Source organism: Denticeps clupeoides, chromosome 18 (genome assembly GCF_900700375.1).
Source record: "Denticeps clupeoides chromosome 18, fDenClu1.1, whole genome shotgun sequence".
NCBI classification, from domain to species: Eukaryota; Metazoa; Chordata; class Actinopteri; order Clupeiformes; family Denticipitidae; genus Denticeps; species Denticeps clupeoides.
Genome location: NC_041724.1, coordinates 16252802 through 16270313, shown reverse-complemented (window position 1 = coordinate 16270313; position 17512 = coordinate 16252802). Strand labels below are relative to the sequence as shown.

Genomic DNA, 17512 nt, shown 5'->3' with positions numbered 1-17512 from the left:
GAGGATGTGTGAGAGCTGGCAATGTGGCAGGAGGTGTGGCCTTGGGTCCATAGAAACCTACTAGTCTGCAAGGGCTCATGGGCCACCAGTTTTTTAGTTCTGGTACATTTACCCACGGAAAATAGCCATATATATATGTGTGTATACAATGTCATAACAAATGGGAATGAGCACTTAAAATTCATTCACATTAAGTCAATGAACTCAAGATGGGCAGACTGACATGGGAACTGTGTAGAGCAGATCTTGGAGATGTTCCCGGTACTGTATTTATTTAACATTCCGTGCCTTTATAGCAACTGCAATTTACATTACCACGCAGTTACAAATGTTCTGACTTCACATATGGATCAGGTGAACGGGGTTGCATGTACTATGAGTCTATTTTTTTTTGGAATGCATACATTAATACGGTTATTTTCTAAATGCAATGCATTTTAATAAAGAAGCAAGGCTCAGAAACAAAGCTAAAATTTCTGCTGTGTTGACCCTGAACCTGTAGATAACAGGTTATATACACACTCAGTTATCTCCAGGGAAACAGTACATTTTAACGAGCAGCCTGTTCTCCAGTGACATACAAAACACCACGACATCATATCTAATGTAATGATATCATATCTTAAACGGAGTTTACTGATCGGTGAATTTTAATCAGTGGGCCTCAGTTCTTCATTACTCCCTGCATGGCTTTACATGGCAGACCATGAAGTTATGGCTTATTGGTGCCAGCTGCCTCAATTTTCGCTGAAGTGTTGATCCGATCTGCAATGCGCGACTTGCAGGACTGGTTTGTTTTAATTACCACAGCGAATCCAGACAGAATCGCATTACAACCAATTTTACTAAATATTAACGAACACAGTGATTCAGCTGAAGGGGGGGAGGTGCTGTAACCTTTGGTAAAGTCTGGGCGGCGTCTGTTTGCACTGACGGTTTGGGAGCCCCACTCAGTTCTTCAGTGCTGACACCGGGAAGTGAAAGTGAGCGGCAAGTCCCCGAGAGATACGGATTACGGGAGGTGTTCAAGTTACACATCTGTTTTTTGGGAAATCTTTCTGTTTGAGACTTTTCAGTGCAGTTCTACATGGATGAATGTGGAAATTTCTGCCAAATTCTTGCCTCTTTGACCTGGATTTATGCACACCGATAAACTGTGTTAACCTTACTGTTTAGGCTACGTATCGCTTAATCGTTTCTCTGGAACGGGACAAAATGGAAACACACAAATTTGACTTGAAAAAAGAAACAGATGATGTGTACCTTTGCTGCCATGCTTGTTGAAAAGGGAATCTGTGTAACAACTGTAGGGTGGTTGTGGCCTAGTGGGTAACACACTCGCCTATGAACCAGAAGACCCACGTTCAAATCCCACTGTGTTGTGTCTCCAGGGGGGGACTGTCCCTGTAATTACTGATTGTAAGTCGCTCTGGATAAGGGCTGTAAATGTAAATGTTTTCCTTTCCAGTGCTGAGCTGGTGGAACAAGTCACACTATTTGGGGGGTTCAGGATCTGCTGAGAGCGCATACATTTCTGCTTTTCATCTTCACACAAGTTCAACTCAATTCAGGCTCACCACACCTACTGTGCCTGCTGGCAACTGTTTGTCTATTTTAGTGCCTGAGCCGGACCTGTTGACACAAGTGCCACGAAAGGGCTCGCACACATTTACACATCACTTGAATACCTAATATGAAAAAAATTGAATTTCATGTTATGCATCCTAACTGACAGACATTGCTCAGTATTTGGCAGGATGTTGTAGTGAGAAACGGGTTACTATCAACGCTGCGTTGCTGCGTTACACATTCCACAGCCCTGACCTCAGCATGACTACAGCGTTGTTGTAACAGTTCTAATTGAAGACACACAAAATAATTACAAACATATTCAACCTTTTTTTTATTCTCTTATTATTGTGTTAATCTATTTTTTTCCTCACAAATAGGTGAGGCTTCTGTAAAACTAATAAAGACCATACCTGTTATTAAACAGTAACATGATGTGTGTGTGTGTGTGTGTGTGTGTGCGTTTGTTTGTTTTGATTGTTTACAACACGAACTATTTTAATTTTATAAATATTGTCTTTATATATAAACAAACAAACAATGAAATATGATCTGGTGATGGTTGTTTCAGGTGACCAGAATAGCATGATCTCAGTTGAATCCTTTTACTCCAAGAAACCTCCCCGCTCCGTAAACAGGTTTCGCGGGGCGGACCTCGCGGGGCGGATCTCGGGGAAAGAGGGGGCTGGACGAACGGATCCTGCCCCGTGTCCGTCTCCTCCACGTGGGACCGTCCACTTCCACACGCTCAGCACACCCGCATCCGCCGAGGTAAGCAGGCTCCTCTCTCTCTCTCTCTCTCTCTCTCTCTTTCGCTGCTTCTGTTAGTATTTACTTCAGAGCAGTTTTACATTTTCAACATGGTTATGATTGTTGGTGGTATGACAGGCAGATGCCAGTTTAAAATATAGACGCAGATAAATAAACGCTCTTTGTGAAACTGGCGAGGAACTCGCTGCGGTTGAAAAAATGGGAGGGTGGGCTGCTGAGGGTGGGGTGCTGAGAGTGGGCGGCTCAGAGTGGGCTGCTGAGGGTGGGCTGCTGAGGGTGGGGTGCTGAGGGTGGGCTGCTGAGGGTGGGCGGCTCAGAGTGGGCTGCTGAGGGTGGGGTGCTGAGAGTGGGCTGCTGAGGGTGTGGGGCCACCTTTACTTTTATTTTATTTGGGGTTTACCTCCTTATTGTAAAATTAACTTTTTTTAAAACTTGCTTTTCATAGAGAATTAAGACAATTTTTCACAATTTATTTTTAGTTATTAATTTCTTTCTTTTTAACATTTGAAAACTACTACTACTACTGATTATAAGTCGCTCTGGATAAGGGTGTCTGATAAATACTGTAAATGTAAATGTCAAGAACAATCTCATATTCTGAAAGCTGTAAATATAGTATCTATGAATATGTAATATTCTGCAGCATTATGGGCTGTAGCCGCAGACGAAACCTGGGAAATACATAGAAGAGTAGATGACGTTCAACTCAGAGCCGGGGGGGAAAGACACACCCAGAAAACTGATATTTAACTAGGTTGATCAGCTAAAAGAATGCACAATGTTTACACTATATCAAATTAAACTCTCGTTTGGGTGTCGCAGCGTAAAAAAAGTGCATCAGCTAACCCACTGCTTCCGCCCTTTTTAAACAGAACATGAAGACTCTTTTCAGCATGGAAGATGTAACATGGAACCAGTCCGCCTCACTCGGCACCCTGGAGGCGGAGGGAATTAACAGGAGCTGCCGCTTCAACGAGGAGTTCAAGTACATCCTGCTGCCGGTGTCCTACTCGCTGGTCTTCGTCCTCGGCCTGGCGCTCAACTCCCTGGCGCTGTGGATGTTCCTGAGCAAGATGCGGCCATGGAACACCAGCACGGTCTACATGTTCCACCTGGCCCTGTCGGACATGCTGTACGTCCTCTCCCTGCCCACCCTCATCTACTACTACGCCAACCGCAGCCACTGGCCGTTCGGCGAGGCGCTCTGCAAGGGCGTGCGCTTCCTCTTCTACGCCAACCTGTACTGCAGCATCCTCTTCCTCACCTGCATCAGCGTGCACCGCTACCTGGGCATCTGCCACCCAATCCGAACGCTCACCCTGGTGAAGCCGCGCCACGCCCACCTGGTGTGCTTCAGCATCTGGCTGGCGGTGACCATCTGCCTGGTTCCCAACGTGATCTTTGTCACGACCACCCAGCGGGACAACGACACCCTGTGTCACGACACCACGAGCCCCGAGCAGTTTAACCAGTACGTCCACTACTGCTCGGCTGTGATGGTCCTGCTCTTTGGCGTCCCCTTCCTGGTCATCATGGTGTGTTACTATTTAATGGCGCGGACCCTCTGCCAGCCACGGAAGGGGGTGTCTCCTAGGCAACAGGGGAAAACGTCGCGGACCAAGTCCATCAAGCTCATTGTCATTGTGCTGGTTGTGTTCGCCATCTGCTTTGTGCCTTTCCACATCACCCGGACCCTCTACTACACCTACCGGGTGCTGGAGGCGGACTGCGGCGTCCTCAACCTCGTCAACTTCGCCTACAAGATAACGCGGCCGCTCGCCAGCGTCAACAGCTGCCTGGACCCCATCCTGTACTTCCTGGCTGGCGACCACTACCGCACCAAGCTGCTGCACGCCTTAACCAGACGGAACGACGGGGCGCGCTCCCCCGGCCCCAGCGGCAAGGCCAACATCGCTTTAGTCTACAAGGACACCCACGGCAACGCTGGCGCCAGGCCGGAGCGGTAGAATCGACCGTTTCCCCCGGTGACAACATCAGGTGTTGAGGGAGGGGCTAATCAGAGTGCCGTAGCTGTCCCCAACTGAGAAGAAAGGCTTTTGGCTTGTGGATTTCCCACAGTGCCTTCCAAGCCTCTCTCACCATGATGCCCTGTTTGAGTATAATCAGAAGGCCTTCTTACGTATCTAGATAAAAAGACTCACTTTTACATGTGCTGCTGGACAAAAAAAAATCTGTCCCCGCGTAAAGTCCCCAAGGTGACCGGCGGCCTCCTACAGTTACAGCGCAAGAGCTCCAACACTGAGCTTGTTGTGCGCAACATCTGATAGCTTCTTTGTGAGACCGTCTCCTCATGCAGTGCGTGGGTTTTCCCTTTCGCAAGTGAAGGGAGGAGAGCTGGAAGCCCAGATGGGAAGACTCCGTGAGAGGGAGCAGGTTCCTCGGAGGATGAAGAAATTTCCCCCCCGTTCAGCTGTTTTTTTGGGGGGCCACAGCTGGCTGCGTCTGTTCCATGTGGGCTGCTCCCTTCACACGTGTTTCACGGGACTTCCCACGCCTGGCCAGATCTCTGAGCAGAGAGCCTGCAATTACTTCATTTCTTTTCTTTTTCTGTATGTGCAATAAAAAATATATATTTTGGTATTTCTTTTGTGTTTTTGAACTTTTTCTGCTTTTTTGCCAAAAGTTGAAATAGTTTAGGGTACAGTGTGGGAAAGCTGTAGGTGGGGTTTGTGTAGAGTGATAATAGAAGAATTCGTATCTCAGGAAACTGGGACTTGATTGTTTTAATGGGCCGTCTGTCAGATCCAGCCAGAATAAATAGAAAAAGGGAAAAGCACGAAACGGAAACTCTCACAGGGGGTTGAGTCACACCGGAAAATGTTACAAAAGAAAAAAAGATTTTCTCCAAAAGAAAGTGCACCTGAAGGGAACTTCTTTCCAGCAACTCTGATCCTGTCCTGTGGTAATGGTTGTTTGTGCATCAGCGTCACCTTTTGGAGAAACGTGGAAGTACAGTCAGCTGTATTTCTTCTTTTCTTCCTCCTTTCACTCCTATCTAAATAGGACGTTTTGTGATGGTTGAAAGTTAAAAGTGAATTCGCTTTATTATTCAGAAAGTAATATAAGATGAATGTCTGTACAGAATGAAATCCATGCATGTCTGTAGCAAAATACTTAATACTGATTAAATCATGTAAACTCGCGTGCAGTTGTATGGTTGTGTGCCCTGCGTTACCCCTGTATGTAAAAGAAAAACTGAGAACCAATCTTAACTATAACTGAACATAAAATACAGTTTTGTTTAATTTCACATTTTCCAAATATTCCAGTCGGGATACATTAACACTTACGCTCAGGACTGTCAGCAATAATTGTGTGATGTATATAGACTATATTATAGATGTTAGAAGTGTGACCACCAGACTGTGGGGACTTGGATGAACCCACTTTATACATGACAATAAACGAGTGCACATGTTGACCACTAGATGGCCCTATTTCCACGCAATCATCTAAACGTACATTTGTTTAACCCAGTTGGTCAGTAGGAGATGAATAATAATCATAAAAAACAATGAACTTTTCAAGCACATTTCATGAACCCAGAGATTTATTTTAGATGTTTCCTCAGCATCTGTAAAGATGCTGCTGGGCTTTCTTGGCTGTTGAGCTGGAGTTGAGAGCCCAGGAGAGGTTATCCTCTAGATCAGTGGTTCCTAACCTGGTCCGCACCCCTGGCAGAGATCACATGGGGCCGCAGAATTTGGTAACTAAGGTTATCAAAATTATGTTTGTAAACATGAAATGTACAACAACAATACAACAACTATATAATCCTGTATGCTATATAACATAGAGCTGTAAAGCTGTAAATTGGTCCGTTCTATAGTACTGATCCTGTCCGTATGATTTGCTGCTGGTACATTTGTTCGATTGGTAAAATCATTTCTAATGTAAATTTGTTTTATTAAACATTAATTTTTTAATAAATTGTTCATATGATTTCCTATTCTCGGCCACTGTAGATAGGTGATGCATTTTAATTATTGCAAGAGAGATGCGGAAATGGATGCTGAGGAGGTGAAACCTCTGCCGATTATGTTTTAAACCTGCACATTTCCTTTCCCCCTTAGCCTAGCGCTTATGGTGCCAAAAAGAAAGCCAGGCTTTTAAAAAGCTGTACATTGCTAACAGGGTCATGGCGGTATGGAAATGGTGCAGTAGAAATCCTGACTGTGTAATGTAGTTAAATGCACCATACAGCATGACAGTCATGCTGGGCTGAATTCTGTTGGGCTCGGGTCAGGCCTAACTTGATTACAGCTCTGACTCTATATAGCCTGAAGTGTCAAACAAGGATAATGTGTGTATGCAGGAAGGAGTTGGGGTTGGGGGTCCTGGCCTGTCTTGAACACAAGGAAAAAAAGAACCAGTGCACTAGATGAACACCAAGGAACTTTGTGTTCTTTTTCAGTTGAGAGTGGTCCCTCTGTTGTCTTCTGAAGTCAACAATAATCTCTTTAGTTTTGTCCACGTTCTGACCTTACACCAGTCTGTCAGTCGTGGCACCTCCTCTCTGTATGCTGGCTCATTGTTATTGCTGATGAGACCTACTACAGTTGTATCATGGCTGAACTTGATGATGTCTCTCTGTCAGGAAGTCCAAGATCCAGTTGCTGAGGGACGTGGTCAGGCTCAGCAGACCTAGTTTCTTCTTAGGAATTTGCTCTGCTCCCTACTTATGATCCTCTATGCTACTTATGATCCTCTATGCTCTATGCTGAAAAGTTCAGTCATTTATATTGATGCCATTTATTCAGAGTGACATCCAATCAGTAGTTACAGGGACAATCCCCTTTTGAGACACGCCGGGGTTAAGTGTCTTGCTCAGGGACATAATGGTAGTAAGTGGGGTTTGAGCCTGTGACTTTGTAGACTATGGTTTATAGGTGGGTGTCTATCCCACTAGGCTGACATTCATCATGTCAGCACGTACTGTAACAGCAATCCCACAATGGCCATGGCTTAAATAAACAGCCACAACATTAAAACCACAGTGACAGTTGAAGTGAATGATACCGATATACTGTAACAAGCAGCAAGTCAAAAGTTAATGTGTAGAAGCAGGACTTATGTAGCAACATCGGCCTTATGGTGTTCCTACCAGCAGTGGTGACCCAGGGATAGATTCACAGGCACATAAATGCTCGTTGACTCACATGGGAAGTGAAGGGTAGCCCATGTGAGGGGCAGGCAAGCTGGTGGTGATCAGTCTGATGATCTGGACCATCTTCTATAGAGAACAATTGTGTCCTGCATTCATCTGCCTGTTACTTTGATGCATACCATACCACTGTAACAAGCAGCAAGTCAACAGTTAATGTGTAGAAGCAGGACTTATGTAGCAACATCGGCCTTATGGTGTTCCTACCACCCACCAGTGGTGACCCAGGGATAGATTCACAGGCACATAAATGCTCGTTGACTCACATGGGAAGTGAAGGGTAGCCAATGTTAGGGGCAGGCAAGCTGGTGGTGATCAGTCTGATGATCTGGACCATCTTCTATAGAGAACAATTGTGTCCTGCATTCATCTGCCTGTTACTTTGATGCATACCACCTACATAAAGATCAAGGATAAAACTTTGTGCTCCAGATGGCAACAACCTCATTCACGGTTTCAGAAAGTGACAAAGAATACGAAGTGTTGACTTACTGAGCCTTTAAGTTCTCCAGATATTGATCCAAATTGTGTTCTACCTTCCATCTTATTAAGACACTCAGTGGAAGGCATTGCAGAGCCTGTACTGTGGCAAACCAGAACATTTACAAAAGGAGGCAGAAGTTTTAATGTTGAGAGAGGGAAAACCACTGAAGAAAGAAAAAATGAAATAAGAAAAAAAAAAAGATCTGGTGTTAGGATGTTTTATGGGATGTACATGGGATGTACTGAACGTGTGTGATTGGTGTCATGTAATGACCCTGTGTATATGTCCTTTAATCCTTTATATTACTGAGAACGGTGCATGAACACTGTCCACTTCGCCTGCTCTCCAAGGCCAAATGCTGTCACTTTCTTTACAGACTTCACCAAGATACTTTTTAAATAAGTTTGTAAACTGACCAAGCAGCATACTGCATAATTGGATAAATGATTTGATCAAACACATTTTAAACAAATTCATAACCACTAGCACCCTGCAGTGACTATTTTGGTGGCACACGGCAAGATTATGCATAATTAGGTTGAGAGATGCTCCTTGCAGACGTTCATTTTTGCATTTAATTTTCATTTAAATTCCAAAAAGAATTCAATTTCTGCACATTCTGTGGGAAATGCAATTCCTCTGAAAAACATGTCTCCTCTAGAGGATGTTCTGAATGATTATTTCACTCTCTAATTTACAACCTGACACTCTGGAAAAAGTCTGAAATAAATAAATAAGTGTGCGTTATTACAGGGGAGCGTGGAGTTGCGTGGAGCTCTCCCTCTGGAGCGCATGCTGTTAAAGTCCTGAATAAACATCGCAGCCATTGCATACACTTGAAGATTGCCTGGTGGAGCAGTTTATGGAGCAGCTCGCTGCAGATAAGCAGCGTGAAAGCGCCATGCGAGGAAGGTCACTCATTGAGGGCAGGCGTCTCTGATGCTTTCTGGTTATCTTACACGAACCTGTGATGTTGCTAAAAGGTCTGTGGCGGGTTCAGCCCCTAACCAGTGGATTAAAAACAAGGCACAGGAGAAAAAATATGACTTTTTTTTTTCACTCCTGTCTTCTAATCAAATGTCTCCTGACTCAATTTATTAAATTTTGCTCATTTAAATGAATGATTTCAAGGACACGTGGATTAGACTTTAATCTGGGTTTTTGAGGACGTTGTCTGTGAGTGACATAAAGAGGAAAGAAGTTCATTATCCCACTGAAAAGGAAACCAATAGCTTTCGCCGTCGCCATGGGAACGGCTCCTTTCTCTCACCATCAAAACCTTTGATAAGGTACTTCACTGGGCCGAACACAATTATGGCAAGGTAGAAAAGGGAAATATTACTTTGCCATGCTAATAGATGTTAGATATTGTTTGGCATGACGATTGAGTCAAGGCTGCTGACCTAAATATTTCACCTGCTTGTCTTCCATATTCGGATTTGGAGGGAAGAAAATGTTTTTTCTGATCTGAGGGCACATTTTTTCAGAACTCTGTAGTTGAAAGGCACCAAAGAGTGATCATAAAAATAATCATAATAAAAAAAATCTACTTTCCTTTAGAAATTATTATTACAACTAATAATATATTCTAAAATATATTTCTAAAAATTATAATACAAACAATGTTAAAATATGAAATGATGAAAACATTTTGAATGGAAAAATGTCCCTTCAAAAGAGATTTAAAAAATAATAAGGGGCTAGAAGGCATTGAAGCTGAGAAAATGCAACCAACCCGAAAAGACAGTCTAGTAACAGTTTCTGGCGATTCTGCCATTTCAGTCCTTCTAGACTTGACTGCTGCATTTGACACAGTGACCACGCAACTCTTTTAAACCGCTTGGGAAACTGTGTGGGCGTCAGGGGGACAGTTTTGGAATGGTTTAGGTCTTTGAGGGGAAGGTCATGCTCTGTGAGGCTGGGAGGCTCCACATCACCCTCGGCGCCTCTCCACTTTGAAGTCCTCCAGGGTTCGATTTTGGCATCTGTTCTTTTTGCACTGTACCTCCTCCCTCTTCGACGTATCTTTAAGAAGCGCAGCATACAATATCATCTATATGCAGATTACTGTCAGATTTACCTGCCACTCCAGAAACATTTGTCTAGCCCCCTGACACTCCTCTTAGACCGTCAAAGTGATGTTAAAGCTTGTTTCTTCTCTACAATATCAGATGAATCCATCCTTATTTGTCAGCACAGGCCACCCAGCTACAGGTTATTAATCTCATGACTGGATTACTGTAACTCCCTTCTAGCTGGTCTACCACTATGTACCATCTGACCTCTGCAACTAATACAAAATGCAGCAGCACGAATAATCTTCAACATTCCCAAATTCTCCCACACCACCCCTCTGCTACGTTCCCTCCACTGGCTCCCAGTAGCTGCACGCATCAGGTTCAAAATACTGATGCTGGCCTACAAAGCCAAACACGGAGTAGCACCATCCTACCTCACAGCCCTTATTACACCTCACACTACACATCATATACTCCGAGCCTCCAGAACTGCTCGCCTGGTCCCTGCATCTCTGAAGGTAAAAGGAAAACATTCATCTAGACTCTTCTCCATCTTGGCCCCTCGTGGTGGAATGAACTTCCCATCGAGGTCAGAACAGCTCAGTCGCTGAGTATTTTCAAATGGCAGTTCAAGACCTTCCACTTTTGAGAATATTTAGATTAACTTGTAACTTTCTTATTGTCTGACTTATGTATAGAAACTACAATATAGTGAATAAAAAGATTTTATTCATAGTTGGGGGTCCTAGTGAACCAGAATTGATCACTTCATCGATGGTAACATGAAAACACGTTGTAAGTTGCTCTGGATCAAGGCGTCTGCCAGATACTTTAAATGTAAATGTAAATGGTTGGCCCACAACTTTCTATGTCTTAATGAGGGCAAAACTGAGGTGATTTTCTTTGGGACCTGAGACCCCGAAATGGATTTAGGTCCTTTTGATAATGACCTCAAGCCCTTGGTTTTGAATCTTGGAATCACTATGGACAGTATGCTTAAATTGGACAAGCAAATGAACACCATTGTTAAATCTAGCTTTTATCATCTTAGGCTTTTTAAAACCTTTCATCTTTAAAAACTTTTGAACAGATTCTTTACGCTTTTATATTTTCACAGCTACACGACTGTAATGCACTTTATTTGGGAATTTCGCTTTCCCACTTACAGTTAGTTCAAAACTCTTTTGTTTTTTTGTGAAGTGCTTTGGAAACTTAGTTGTTAAAATGTGCTACATAAAAAAGTTGGATTGGATTGGACAGACTACAGTCACATGGAATAGGATACAAAAAAAATACACAGTACAAATACAGCTAAACAAAGTTATACAAAAAGTACCACAGTCCTATGTAACCATGGAAATGTTAGGGTTGGAATAATCTGGTCACAACAGTAAAACACTAGAGGCAGGATTTTCTGTGCTGTTAATTGCAACATTACACAGTTGGCCTGATCTAGCGAAGCAGGTAAGACAGCCTCAGGATTTACATAAATACATTGAATAAGCTTGGTAGTTCACTGTACCTTAAAGAAGAGAAACTAATTGCCCTGTTTATTGGTGTGTTGTTTTTTTCCATCATCCAGAATACATCTTAAAAAATGAACAAGCCCAATGTTTAGTTTATACTGCAGCACTTAGTGCCACTTTGTAAATGGTGCCCTAAATGTCCCAATTCATAGATTAGAAAGATTAGATCTTGAGATCGTGATTTACATCCTTCATCTCACAAATAAGTCCCCAAAGCTGTAAAATCCGCAGTATATAAAATGCTGCCTGGTGTGGGAGTGGTGGAGAGCTCGGTGTTCGGTGACAATAGGGCTGGGCTCCAGGCCTGGTTGGGGCATTTGCTGGGACCGTTGCAGTGTTAAAAGGTCCAGGGGCTGCGGTGCCTCCTGGCAAATTGTTTTAACCTCTGCTACAGCGCTGCTTATCTTGGGCCCTGCAGCCTGCTTCATTACTATTCCAGACATATGGCAGTGCTTTCGGTATCATTGTCTAATAACGGTGGGGATAATCGCTCATTCAATTATCAGACAGTCAGTGGAGGAGCACCACCCTGTGCACCTTCATTGCCCCTCCTCCTCCTCCCCATGGCGCAGCCCACCCACCCTGGGTTCTTAGCCCCGAGCCAGAACAGAGAGGGGATTACAGCATATTAGTGACTGTAATAACACGAGTGAGTAGTTGTGGCACTAAACGGATGGAGAGGTTCTGCTGTTACCAGAGAAAAGGATTCCTGTAGGAAATAAATCTGAATTCAGAGTTGAATTCATCATGTTATCATGTGTCAATGATGTAAATTCAAAGGAAGTTCACACCACCATCCTGGCATTTTGACTGGCCAAGATAAAACCTGAAATAAGATCTCTTCTCATTACATCGTTCATGGCCACAATGTCTCATAATAAATATTTTATTAAAAAAAACATTTATATATAATCTAGTGGAGGTGATGTGGTACTGTGAAATGTCGGTTCTGGTGTGAAATATTACTCAATCTGACAGACAAAAAAAACATCTAAAAAAGAAAACCTGATTTTAGTATAGTCATGACCCATAATTTTTGGTGTTTAGAGCGGCAGCCATTGAGGCGACCTCTGCCACACCCATGCCCTCAGAACAGCCGCCACGAACAGCCGCCAGTTCATGAGAAAAACTTTTGCCTGCAGAGCGATGCAGGGAAGGTGAAGATGGATGAATGTGGAGGAGGAGGAGGAGAAGGGTTGTACTGCACGGTCATTCCGAGATGTTGCTGAGCCGTGGTCCGGTGAAGGCGGGGAGGCTGCGGCCGAGGCCGCATTGGACAGATAGCAGGAGAAAATGTCAACAGAATCACAGAAAAATACCAGGCTTGATCAAATTCCCACATCTTTGGAAGGGGGGAAAAGAGCGAAATGAATGTGGAGGCGAGCGTTGGAGGTGCCGCAGTGAGGCCTTTTGTCAGGGTCCCATTTTGTCTTGGGAGAGGCGAGCGCTCGCAGGGTCAGCGAAGTTACCAAAGTAATTAAAGCCCCACAATTCAACGCCTGCCGCCGAGAAGAAAAAGCAAGCTGCCGTTTGGTCTGGGATGAAAATAAATTACAATTTTAATAATGGGAGAGTAGGCTGGATGTAAAGTGTGTGTGTGTGTGTGTGTGTGAGGGGGGGGTATGGATGTGTGTGGGGCTTCGGAAAGGTGGGGGTTGTGTGTGTGTGCGTGTTGTGGTTTGAGTCGAAGGGTTGCTGGCTGCCTACTTATCAATAGTTGCAATTTTTGAAACCCCATTGGGTAGTGCATCACCGAGGCACAAGTGCCCCCCTCCCCGTCCAAAAAAAAAAAAAAAAACCTCTCTCGCTCCCTCTCCCCAGCCCCCCACGCCCCACTACATTAACATACTGATTCCAGGCGTGTGGCAAAAGGCCTGTGCCAATATCAGAGGGGACTCAGCACTCCTATTGTCTGCAGGGACTCTGCTCCCCTCTGATATGAAAATTCAATTATATTCTAACTGGATCTGCGTGCGCGTTTTGACAGTCTACGGGAGCCGTCTTGCCGGCTGCATCGGTACGGTGGGAGGCTCCTGATAGCGCGAGAACCGCCTTTCAACCATTGACGTGCTTTTTTGGGGGGTGGGTGGGTATGTTGGTGGTGGTGGTGGTGGTGGTGGTGGTGAGAGACAAGATTACATAAATGTGTCGCGTTTAAGGAAAGGGAAAGTTAATCTAGCCCCCCGGCCATTATCTCCCCCCCAGGTAATTCCAATCACGCTTCACGCTGAGTGTTTACACACCAGGGGAAAGTAGACACCCCCAATGCAGGGCCTATCTGGTCCAACTCATGAAATCAGATTCACACCTGTCCCTGTCCCTGTCCCGGCACAATATGTGTTTATTTATTCACACCTGTGCCCACCCCAAAAAAAATATCCGCACACAATATATGTTTATTTGAGTCAAAGAAAAGCCGGTTATGTCGGGATAAACAAGACTCTCAACAAAGCAGAATAATTTCCTTGTACCCACTCCGTTCCCCAATAGGAGGCTGGCCACCATTCGCATCAGCACATGAAAAGATTTTATGCTGTTTTCAATTAGATTTGATTAGACTTTTTAAAAATACGAATGTAAATGCAGCGTTCAGCCCTTTTTCTGAGCAGCAGTTTCTAAAGTGCCTGGTAAACATTAAGTTTTGGGGAACTATAAAGTTAAACTAATTGGAAAAGCTTTTCCAAGCTGCACTTTAATTGAACAAACTTCAAGTACCGGTGCCACCGGGGTCCAGGACAGTCCAGGTTCAAATGTCATTAGAACTTGGCGGCTAAATTGTTGTATGGAAACAGAGTGGGTTTTACAGCAGCGCCATTCAGCCTGTTACTTTGTACTGTAAAATCAGGGCTTTCTTTCTGATGCACCGAAGGTCAAGTAAGAACCAAAGCAATGAGACATGAAAGGCCCAATTGCATGAATAACGGACTTAAAGGAAATCTGTGAAATTAGACTATAGAGAATCAGCGACAACACATGTCGATGCATTTCACTTTTTCGTGGCCTTCATTTGGTATATATTAATTCTGTTGTATGAATAACATCATCATAGGCCTGTATTTACCACAGACATTGCAGTTAAAGCTATACACTGAATTGCAAGTGTTCATGAACACCTGAACAAAAAAATGTATAATGGTTAAATCCTTCATTGTTCTAAGATGCTCAGCTTATTCAGAAAACATCTCCGTTCCAGGTCCTGAGCCTGCACTGTTTTAATTGTTATATTGTCCAATAAAATAATTATATGCAAACAAAGAAACATGTTATGAGAAATATCTATCACAGAACAACCTCCTGGATCCTAACCAGTCTGGCTTCAGAACAGCTCATTCTACTGAGACTGCCCTTCTGGCTGTTTCTGAGAAGCTGCATGTGGCCAGATTGGCAAAACTGTCATCTGTACTCATTCTCCTCGACCTCTCTGCAGCATTCAACACTGTCAACCACAAGACACTTTCTATGCTGAAAAGGCTTGGAATTCAGGGCTCAGCATGGCAGTGGTTTGCTTCCTACCTTGATGAGCGATCTTACCAAGTGACTTGGAAAGGATCCACCTCTACTCTCCACTGGTTTCCCTCAAGGCTCAGTACTAGGTCCTCTCCTTTTCTCCCTCTACACAAGATCACTTAATCACATGTATTATCCAACCACTGCTATGCCGACAACACACAACTCATCTTCTCTTTTCCTCGACTCAGATCTACATGATGCTTCCAAAATCTCTGCATGTCTAACTGACATTTCATCTTGGATGAAATGTCAATTCCACCAACACTGAACTAATATTCATTCCAGCAGATTCTTCACCACATCAGGATCTTGCTATTTACCTGGACAACTCACAGCTCTCTCCTTCTGCAACAGCCCACAACCTTGGAGTAACAATAGACAACCAACTCTCCTTCTCGACTCACATCAGAAATCTTTCCCGCTCATGTAGTTTCCTTCTCTATAATATCAGACAAATCCATCTGTCTACACAGGCCACCCAGATACTGGTTCAGTCCTTAGTAATCTCACGACTGGACTACTGTAACTCCCTTCTAGCTTGTCTACCAGTATGTACCATCTGACCACTACAACTAATACAAAATGCAGCAGCACGACTGATCTCCAACCTTCCCAAATTCTCCCCCCCCCCCCCCCCCCCCCCCCTGCTACGCTCCCTCCACTGGCTCCCAGTAGCTGCACGCATCAGATTCAAAATACTGATGCTGGCCTACAAAGCCAAACACGGAGTAGCACCATCCTACCTCACAGCCCTTATTACACCTCGCACTGCACCTCGTATACTCCGAGCCTCCAGTACTGCTCGCCTGGTCCCTGCATCTCTGAAGGTAAAAGGAAGACGCTCATCTAGACTCTTCTCCGTCTTGGCCCCTCGGTGGTGGAATGAACTTCCCCTTGAGGTCAGAACAGCTCAGTCATGGCAGCTCAAGACCTTCCTCTTTAGAGAATATTTAGATTAACTTGTAACCTTCTTATTGTCTAACTTATGTACAGAATCTACAACAGACTGAATAAAAAGATTGTATCCATAGTTGGGGGTCCAAGTGAACCAGAATCGATCACTTCATTGATTGAAACACGGAAGCACGTTGTAAGTCGCTCTGGATCAGGGCGTCTGCCAAATGCCTTAAATATAAATGTAAATGTATTTGTCTGTCTATCTGAGATGTACACTGTGTCTGGAGGATGCAGGTTGCCTAGAATTACTGTTACGGTGAAGCTTTAAATGCCACATTTACAGTAACATAAAAAAAAAAATCTTTCAGTTGAAACAGGTGTGTGTGTATGCATATGGAGGGACCACATACATTCTTCATGTTTCAGTCCTTAAATGCCAACTTTGGGTTTACATACATCATATCTGGTTCAGGTTGCTTGCTGGTAAATTTCCATGCTGGTGGCAAGCTTTAATACATTTATTGCATTTTATTGCACCACATTAACTTATGTATCAACAATAATGATTGTAGGGGGGCAAACATACTCAACATTTTAGGTGGTGAGCTGTGAGACCTGGACTCTGGCTGCTTGTTAACCCGGCTGGGGAGAACACATGCCTGCCTGCTCTCATTAGGGCACTGAAGTACGTACAGCCCCCGAAGGGAGAAAGAAAAGGGGGTGGCTTAATTAATATTCTCTACAGGGGCACGGCCCTTAGCACTTCATTAGCACAGAGGGTGCCGTTCATTCTGTGGGGGGTAGGAAGGTGGGTGGCGGACTGGAGGCGGGGTAGAAGGGGTTTTGAGGTGGTGTCTTTCACAATATGCTTCCCATCTTCTCCGCGGCACGCAAGCAAGCGGCCTCCCGAAAGGGTGGCCTTTGTGCGTGCAGTGTGTGTTTGCGGCTTTTGTTTGCATGTGCGAATGGCTTCATGTGTCTGCTGCCAGCCATGGGGACTTTGAAATTGTAGCGCAAGGTCAGCAGAATGAGACGGTAGCTGTACTTTCACTGGGCTCTTGGAGTCTTTCCGATTGTGTGGATGGATTTTTATATAGAACTGGAGTGTTTGAACAGAATATGAACTTTTGGACCTTTTTATAAATGCAACAGTTTTGTCAGGGACAGTCATATGCTACCTATTTGTGTCCGTAACAGTTTGTTCTGGCTTCGGTTTTTCTTTGGGGCAGTGGTGGCCTAGCAGTTAAGGAAGCGGCCTCGTAGTAAGAAGATTGCCGATCTGCCAAGGCGCCACTGAGGTGCCACTGAGCAAAGCACCGTCCCCGGGCACCTCTCATGGCTGCCCACTGCTCACCAAGAGTGATGGGTAAAAACCAGAAGACACATTTTATTGTATTCAGTGCTGCAGTGTATCACTTCACTCTCATTTTTTAAAATTCAACCTTATTTAACTGATCAGAGCATAAAACAACTATCACCTGATATAGAATTAATCTTGCTTAGCAACAAGATAAACTGCCATGCAGTGACAGATACAATTGTATAAAATACG

At 44.2% G+C, this 17512-nt stretch overlaps 1 protein-coding gene across 1 annotated transcript; it reads left to right on the top strand.

Moving 5' to 3' along the window:
- Positions 1 to 2076: 2076 nt before the first annotated feature.
- Positions 2077 to 4941, top strand: LOC114768013 (P2Y purinoceptor 4). The gene is made up of 2 exons (XM_028960042.1): positions 2077 to 2340; positions 3213 to 4941. Exons 1-2 carry the CDS (start codon positions 2110 to 2112, stop codon positions 4305 to 4307), a joined length of 1326 nt encoding a protein of 441 aa, XP_028815875.1. The 5' UTR covers positions 2077 to 2109; the 3' UTR covers positions 4308 to 4941.
- Positions 4942 to 17512: the final 12571 nt, after the last annotated feature.